The 8,860-nt window shown below is 45.2% G+C and overlaps 1 protein-coding gene across 3 annotated transcripts; it reads left to right on the forward strand.

Moving 5' to 3' along the window:
• Positions 1 to 1,033: 1,033 nt before the first annotated feature.
• Positions 1,034 to 8,264, forward strand: ISCU (iron-sulfur cluster assembly enzyme). 3 transcript variants are annotated; one of them, XR_011646515.1, is made up of 6 exons: positions 1,034 to 1,259; positions 2,677 to 2,790; positions 3,706 to 3,816; positions 5,971 to 6,049; positions 7,465 to 7,638; positions 7,734 to 8,264. XR_011646515.1 is itself a non-coding variant. In XM_004470174.5 (5 exons), the coding sequence occupies exons 1-5, from the start codon at positions 1,146 to 1,148 to the stop codon at positions 7,817 to 7,819; spliced, it is 504 nt and encodes a 167-aa protein (XP_004470231.1). In that variant the 5' UTR covers positions 1,037 to 1,145; the 3' UTR covers positions 7,820 to 8,264. The 3 variants fall into 3 exon arrangements, 1 of the variants encoding a protein (XP_004470231.1); XR_002798892.3 differs by having other exon boundaries at positions 7,551 to 7,638; positions 7,734 to 7,870; XM_004470174.5 differs by lacking the exon at positions 7,465 to 7,638 and having other exon boundaries at positions 1,037 to 1,259.
• The last annotated feature ends 596 nt before the right edge of the window (positions 8,265 to 8,860 follow it).

Raw genomic sequence — 8,860 nt, forward strand, 5'->3', positions numbered from 1 at the left:
AACTTCGGACAGAAGTTGGATCTTTGGACAGGAAGTGAGGGCCATAGAGGAGGTCATGGGGCCAGTATGATTAGGATTTGGAGCCATGTTTAGAAGGTCAAAGTGATTTCTTGGAACGAACCCCACTGCCTAGCCTGATCGGGCGCGTGGTTCAGTCTCCCGAACAACTGAGCCCGAAAGGCAGAGAAAACTCCAAGTCCTCAGGGAAGGATCGATAGCACCATTCATGAGAAAAATCCATTTCCGAAAAGGGTCTTCCCTTTACGTAATGACTGGTACGTATCAAGGTGTTAAATATTCTGAGTCCGATTTTATAAACTCACATTCTGCAAATCTGTATTAATTACACGACTAAACATTTATTTAGAAACTCAGTTGCCTGGTATTGTCATACGAATTTTGTCTGCGGTTGGTTTCTACATTGAGAAATATATAGAAATACGCATTTTTTAAAAAGCAGGGCATGGTATTCGCTTCCTTCGTAATTAAGCTTCCCATTTTTGAGGTAGTAAAGTATTATCTTGTTTATTGTTTTGGGCAACAATTATGTTTTGCTTTCTGTTAGTCCAGAGCCTAGTATAGCGCCCTGACACGCAGTGGGTAGTCAATACATTTGGCTGAATGGATGGAGGAATTATCCCTAAATTAATACAAAAGGGAAGACCGAATCTTAAAAGAGCTGATGCCATTGGCTTAAGGTCATACAGACAAGGACTGTGTTCGAATCCGAACTGTACCGAACCATTTGAGCGGTAATGACTAAACGTCTATGAACTTCAGCTTGTTTGGCTGCAAAATTAGTTAGGAAGGGTAGACTAGGTGATTCTCTGTGCCGCACTCCAGCGGTGAGCTTAGTCAGCTTCAACTTGGGTCCCGCTTTCCAGCCTTAGATCCTCACCCATCCAGAATCCAGCACCCAAGTCAAAAGCCCTTTCGGTCCTTCAGACCTTCCCGCGCCCCGCCCGGCCCCCGGAAGGGCGTGGCCAGGGTAGGGCCAAGGAGCCGACAGCACGAAATGCGAGTGCGCAGGCGCAAAGGCGCTGTGACCTAAGGGCGGGCGCTGGAGCCGAATCTCCAAGCGGAGTCGGAGACGCGCCCCTCAGCTCCGGACTCGCTCTCGGCTGGCGCAGGCGCGTCCCCGCAAGATGGCGGCGGCTGGAGCGGGGCGGTTGAGGCGAGCTGCGTCAGCCTTGCTGCTGCGGAGTCCGCGCCTGCCCGTGCGCGAGCTGTCCGCCCCCGCCCGTCTCTATCACAAGAAGGTAGGGGCGGGTAAGGGGGTGTGCAGGGCCCGCACTGGCCAGGGAGCGGGAGCGGGAGGACCCCGAGGGCACGCTGGAGGAGTCGCGCCCCCCCACGTCTTTGCCTGGACTGCTCGCTGCCCAGTAACACTAACCACAATCCAAACAAAAATAATAGCTCGCGCATATCCAGGGGCGACTTCCGACGAGCCCAGGTGCTTCACGGCCATTCGACGTCCCAGCAGGGGAGGAACAAATGCCTGACTCCAAGGCCCCTCACCACTTCCGAGTCTCACCCCGGCACCGGCTGCAAGTCAGAACCGCTGCCCTGCCTGGGTGACGCTGGGCAAGTTACGCCCCTCGCTGACCTTCGGTTTCCACAATTGTAAAACGGGCTTCTTAGCAGTCCCCTCCTACCAGAGTTAACAGTGCTCGTGGCGTGCTCGGCGTGGCGCATGGGCGCAACATTCGGGCGCTATTTATGGTAATACTGTTATTGTTGTAATAAAAGTATCTCCAGCCTTGTAGTGGGCCTCGGCGATGACGGGAGAACTGGTCTCTACCCTTATGGAGCTCACAGCCGCCTTCTGGAGTCGTACATGTAACCAACAGTGATGTTTTTGTTATGTTTTGGTTTTCTGGCGAGAGGGTGCATACTTTGCAACCCTGCCTTCTGGAGTTTAAAGTATCCTAGAGATGAGACTCTTTCAGTCGGTAGATTACTAAAGATTACTGTCATTCAACATATGACAGTAACCAGATTAGATATGTTGTGGGTCCTTGAGCTTGGAGTCAAAATCCATGGAAGGATAGGAGGGCGAAGGAAACTAGACGATTAGGATGCTCTTAAAGCCTTCTCTTAGCCAGTTTGATTGGACAGTTCTGGCTTCAGCATGTTTGCCAAGGCCTACAGGATTGACGTCTCCACCCCCCAGCGTGTTTTGTTAACAGGACACTCAGCGAATATAGGCTAAGAGACTTTCAGCCACCAGGGTGCACTGCTCAACCAGCCTGATTTCAGTGTTTGTGTAACAGTCACCTTGAAGTTTCTGAAGGCCTTCGATTTCTGGGCCATGGTTATTTTAGAATTTTTAAATTTAATTGTCATCATTATTTGGAAATAACAAAAATGCTATTTGAACCTAAATTTGGTGGCTTGAATGGGTAAAAGTCAATTATTTGTGTATCTCATAGGGTCTGTGAAGGTATTTGGAGAGGAGATACAAAAAGACTTTGGGTCATGAATAGTTCTTGTTGACGTGTGTAGACTGGGGTTTTTCCTGATTGCTTCCCAGGTTCCAGATTCCAGGCCCTGTGCCAGTCTCTGAGGAAGTCTAGACTTAGTCAAATTTGGTCGCCAACTTCCAGGAGCTTACATTCAAGCCGAGGAGACCAATATAAAAACGATTGCTGATTTCTTATAACTCTCTCATTTCAGGTTGTTGATCATTACGAAAACCCTAGAAATGTGGGGTCCCTTGACAAGACATCTAAAAATGTTGGAACTGGATTGGTGGGGGCTCCAGCTTGTGGTGATGTAATGAAATTACAGGTGAGGCTGGTTTTCATATTCACAGTTAATACCAGTAATCTCTATGCTTATACGGTGCTTTCTAGTCTACAGAGCATTTGCACATAGAGCATTTCATTTGGGCTCCGTCTTTATTCCTGTGAAATGAGATGAGTGGATGTTAAAAGTGCCTAGAGCATGGACTGCATCCTAGTTCTGCTTGTATACTCTCCTGACACTTTGTGAAATGAACCGAACTCACCTTTCTACTCACGTATCAGTTTAAATATCAGCTTCAGCTGAGTAAAAAGTTTTTTGGCTTTTACTCATTAAAGAAAACAACAACCATTAAGCTAGCAAGCCCCAGTGAGATGAGAAATGAAATAAATCAGACCTCTTCCCAAATTAGAAACAACATGAACAAGGTGGCTGCTGCTTTAGGTAAACTGCAGCTGTATCTGCAACTTCATCATGGTGGCTGGGAGCTTGCCATAGGTTTTCATGCTTATCTTGGAAAACAGAAACAAGGCAGGAAGGAACCACTAAATGTTTAATTTGATACTCAAAAAAAAAAAAGTATTAACCAGAGACCTTTATTGCCTGCTCTTCCAATGTTTAAAGAATCACCAGGTTGACCCCAGCACTATGAGCAGATTTCTTCAAATAGGACTTTCATAGCTAAAAAGCAGGCTGGGGGCGGGGCAGGCTGGGGAGGAAGAGGAAGGGGTATATTTTTCAGCTGATCTTTGTAAGTTATAGTATAATTTCCTACTTTAACTTTTCATCACTGAGCTCTTTGAAACAAAGCAAACTCAGTAATTAAATGTCAAAAATTAAAGTGTGGAAGCAAGACCAAAGCTTTGGAGAGTCCCAGTGCACCCTGCGTGAATCTCAGGTTCCTTGGTTTTCCAGGACAGCACCAGGAATCACTCGCTTAACGCCTCATCTCTTTTCTAGATTCAAGTGGATGAAAAAGGGAAGATTGTGGATGCTAGGTTTAAAACATTTGGCTGTGGTTCTGCTATTGCCTCCAGCTCATTAGCCACTGAATGGGTGAAAGGGAAAACAGTAAGTTTGTTTGTTTTTGATCATTTTATTTGTTGGGCGCTTTTGGTGTTTGTTTTTTAATTAAGTAGGAAAAAAAATCCTCATTTCTTTCTCTCTCCCTGAAAAAGTAGAATTTAAAAGGAATCTTTGGCTTTTTCCAAAGTTGCTGATGTTCTTATTTTCTTACACATTTAACTCAGGTCAGGGTTCTCTAGGGAAACAAAATCAACAGGAGATGTCTGTAAATAGTATGAGATTTTTAAAAATTCTCTCACATGATCCTGGGGATGCACAAGTTCAGATTCCGCAGACAGGCTGCAAAGCAGGAGATCAGATGAGAGTCCTTGATGAGTTTCTGGGAGATGCTGGCCATACAAAGATGAGCTGGGAAATTCTGAATGCTGAAATCACTTCCCTTTTTAAGGCATGCAACTGATTGGATAAATGTCACTCATTGCTGATGCCAATCTCCCTGGTTGATGGTAGATATAATCAGCCATCTATGCAATAAACTCACTGATGACTAAAGTCCATAAATGTCCTTGTATTATAGTTAGCCCAGTGCTTGCTTGACCAAACAACTAGGCACAATTACCTGGCTGAGTTGACATATTAGCCTAACCATCGCAAATGATTTATTTTCTTGTTTATTCTCTCCCACCATGTTTCAGGAAGGATTGCAGATGGCTTGTAAGGATTCATGAAATATCAGACTGGCCTGAATTAAGAGAGAGAATAAAGAATCAAAACACAGCAAGGGTTAGGGGCAAAAGAAACAAAATGAGAACCATGATCCAGGTTTCTGGTCAGCAGTCCCTCTGGTGATGGAGATAAGAAAGTCTAGACCATCTTTTCCATTCTTTTTTCTGCCAAAGCCTCTTTGCCCCACAGCTGCAGAGGTAGAAGACCCCAAACCCAGTGATGAGCTGGACTTCTGAAATCCAGACATCCCAAAGGCAGGCATCATTAAAACTTTCCAGAAGCCAACCTGCAGGGCTTTGGGGCCCTGAGGGACCAGTTTCCAGGAGCCAAGTCTTAGAGGAGTATGCTCTGGAGAACTGGCCAGCTCCCCAGCAAAGCTCTTTGCCAGGCCACATGTCACCATTTAATGGCTCTGGGCCTTCTGGCTGGTAAGCTCCTCTGGGCCAAAGAATCACTGACCTAACCTGTTCCAGACAGGAGGTGGCTCTGACGTGATCTATCCTCAGGGAAAGTGGGGAGATGAGACAGGGCACCTATGTTCCTAGGACCTGGCCCTGATGGGACCATGAGTTATGATCAGAAAATGGAGAGAGAGGGCCTTTCTTTAACCTTGAGATCCACTCTTCTGAGTTTCCGGGAACAGAACTTGAGTTACAATAGATTAGCAGAATTGGAAGATTGGGGGGCAGCCAGATATAGCAAGAGTGTCTGGCTTTTGAGGAAATCTGGTTTCCTTAAGGCAGTGGGACTATGTTCTGCCTGGACAAGGAGCTGCCTGCCTCTCGTTATCCCCCAAGCATCCTTTCCAGCATGCCCCTGAGTTAAGGGGAGCATGATATATAGCTAGGAAAGCAGAATTCAGCAGCCATGCCTCAGCTGCTGGTTTCAGCACCATCTCCACACAGGTTTTTGAATCAGCATGGAGGAGACTCTTCTTCAAGCAAAGGATGGAACCAGAGATATCCCATCCTGAGTCCTGTCCGTGTCACTGCCACAGTTCTGGATTGCCTTTGCTTTATCTCACACCTCTCTGACCTTTCCTGAGGCCATTGAGCACCTCTAGTTGAAGGGATTTATTCTAAACATTTTGTGTAGACACAGCTGAGAGCCTGAGAGGCAAAACCAGCATAGGCTATACTGCTTTCTGAAAAAAAAGACTCATGTTGCTTAGGATCAGACTGATCCCTAAGAACAGGTTCTACTCCCAGCTTGTGGAAGTGTCTTTGCCTCCCTTGCTTACCCAGTCAAGTAATGCAAACGCGTATACATCATACTTGAGAATCCTAGCTGCAGGATTCTGACATGCAAGCGGGAGCCCCGAGAAGGTCCTCATTCTCTGTTTTGAGTTATTAAACAGAAATCACCCCCCACTAACCTGTTTTGACAGCCTCTTTGGCTTCCTTTTTTTCATTGTCTGTTCCCCACAAGATAAATCTTTGCTAAAACTGCTTCTCTTTCCCTTATAACTCTCAGGTTGAAGAAGCCTTGACCATCAAAAACACAGATATCGCCAAGGAACTCTGCCTTCCTCCTGTGAAACTGCACTGCTCAAGTAAGTCTGCGTTCCCAAATTCCAAGGAGCTTGGACAGTTTGGAGAATTTTCGTATGGCATCATACTTTTGTGATGGAGTAGTGGGGTAAAGAGAATCCGTGAGCCTTTCTGGTCGTGAAGTCCTTCTTTATTACCCTTGGAGAGCTGAGCTCATGGGTTCCCTCTCTACAACCCCAGAAGGTTAGAGTCCCCATGGTCTCAGCCATCTCTAAGAGAACCATACCAGCAGGCAGCATGTACCAGGTGGCATGCTGAACACTTGACGAGCATCACCTGGAGACCTCCACTCCACAATAGGTATCATTACCCCCTCTTAGAGTTGAGGAAATGGGGCCTCAGGTTAAGTCACCCAAGTCACACGCCTTCAAATAAGTGGGAGAGGCAGGATTCAGGCTGCATTCTTTGACTGTAGATGCTGTTCCCACCCCCACTGTACTGAAGTCATAGCCAGCAGAGGAGAAAAGTCAGCTTTACCACCATCCTGCACATGGTGCATTTCATCACTTCTTATCTAAGTGCTGTTACCATCAGGGTTTGCATCTGTGTATGTAGATGACTAAGCCTAGTTGTGCAATATTCCTGTCCTTAAGAGAAAGCCCAGGTGCCTTAAGACTTACACTTGCTTTCCAGTTTGTTCTCTGTATTAAATTTGTTTTTTTCCATCCTCTGTTAACCTTCTCAGGGAAGGAAGGAACGAGTAACAGTAACCTTCAACTATTGATGAAGCTTTACCAACCACAGATTAGTTAAAAATCAGTAGAGAGCCAGGTTTCTTGCCAGGGGGAAGACTTAGGAGAACAGCTGGGGGCTGAGGTAGGCCTCGCTAACACAGTCGTCAGGAAGCCTGCTAAGCCCTGAGTTCCTTCCACTTGAGATGGAATTTCAAGTACCCACGAGGAAAGGTCAGAGCTTGTAAACATTATCATACAGTTTCAGAAAAAGTTCAGCCTTTACTTTAGGCCTTTTTGGGGCTACTGAGACCTTTAGCTACTGGTATTCTGCTGTTTGCTTGCTTTCTCTTGTCTCTCCAGCTCATAATTTTCATCTTCCCCCATGGCCTCACTTTTATTGTTGATGCCCAAATAAAAGTTTTCAAACTTGAGATCACTAGAGGGTGATGTGGCAGATGCTACCTGTCAGTGTCATGGCCTAGGTCATGCCAGCTAGCCTGATCTCTCTACTGCGTTGTTTTCAGACTTTCATGTGAGCAGAAGAGAACTAACGTATTTTGTGACCTTACTAAGTGTCAGACTCTATTTGAAAATCAGGAAAGCTGATATAGCTCAAGTGGTTGAGCTCCTGTTTCCCCCCATGTACGAGGCCCTGGGTTCAATCTCCAGTACCACCTTAAAAATAAATAAATACACCAACTCATTCAGTCCTCACGCTATCCCAACAAGCATGATTTTCCCAGTTTTACAGAAGAAAAAGAGGATTCCGAGAGGCTAAGGAACTAGCCTAGAATCCCATGTATTTAAGCCCCAGTCTTTTGCTCCAAAGTCGGGGCTCGTGCCACCCCGCAGGAGTAATCCCACACAGGAAACAGCTGGCTGACCTTCCGAGTTTGCGCATCACCTGCAGCACCCTGGTAGGTTACTCTGTTAAGCCTTTCCACCCTTAGATTCTGTTCCAAAAAACATTGAGTCTAGAAACCTATGTTCTCCCTCTTTCTGTTATTCTCAGTGCTGGCTGAAGATGCAATCAAGGCTGCGCTGGCTGATTACAAACTGAAACAAGAACCCAAGAAAGAAGAGACAGAGAAGCAGTGAGCCCTTGGCGAAGCCTCCAGCCGACCACACCGGCTGTTTCCCCACCCGTGGTACAGTCACCTTAGATGTCCAGTAGCCCCTCATGTTACAAAAAAAGAGCTATGAGATGAGTACAGTATTCGCTGTTCACGTTATGGCTCTAATTAGCAAGTGAAATACACAGTTTAATTGTTCTGAATCCTGTGGTTTCTTTCAGCCCACTTATCTCGCCTTAACCCATTTATTGTATATTCTGAATTGTGTATGGCCTCAGAACTGAAATCAGTAATGAAGTCTCAAGTGTTCGGTAGCCTTTGAAGTGCATAAATATCTAATTTTACCCAATTCTGATTTGGGAAAGGCTACCAGGATGCCTTGGTATGATTATTTGATAGAACCAATTATTGTACATAAAACAGATCTGCGTATATATACTATAATGAATAAAAGAATGTAAGACAATGTTTTTCTCTGGTAAGTCTTGTCTCTTGGATCCCTCGCTCACTCCAGAGTGCTTCCCAAAGCTTCCCATATGTTGGAGTGAGGTGACATTTATACCTTTCTGAGCAAATTGAGCAATAATGACCTTGCAAAGATTTTTACAAGGCCAAACAAACATATATAATGATTTATGAAACAAAGGTGAAAGGAAATGCTCATCACTTTTCAATGCTTTTTGCAAAAATAATAGATTATCCACTCAAAGTGAATCATAAGGATTCTTATTGTAATTTTACTGGTTTGTAAAAACCTTAAATCTGAGAAACATTGGTTTAGATGATGTCCTAAAGCTGTGGGCCAAATATATAAAGATCAGTTGAGGAATGAGTGTAAATACAGATTTCTAGGCCCCCAGGATTTTTCACTTAAGTCTGGGCAGATGCTTTTTTTTTTTTAAGATTTATTTTTATTTATTTCTCTCCCCTTCCCCCACTTGGCTGCTCTGTGTCCATTTGCTGTGTGTTCTTCTGTGTCCACTTGCATTGTCAGGCAGCACTGGTAAATTGCGTCTCTTGTTGCGTCATCAGCTCTCCGTGTGTGTGGCGCCACTCCTGCACTTTT

Source organism: Dasypus novemcinctus, chromosome 19, assembly GCF_030445035.2.
Source record: "Dasypus novemcinctus isolate mDasNov1 chromosome 19, mDasNov1.1.hap2, whole genome shotgun sequence".
Taxonomy (NCBI): Eukaryota; Metazoa; Chordata; class Mammalia; order Cingulata; family Dasypodidae; genus Dasypus; species Dasypus novemcinctus.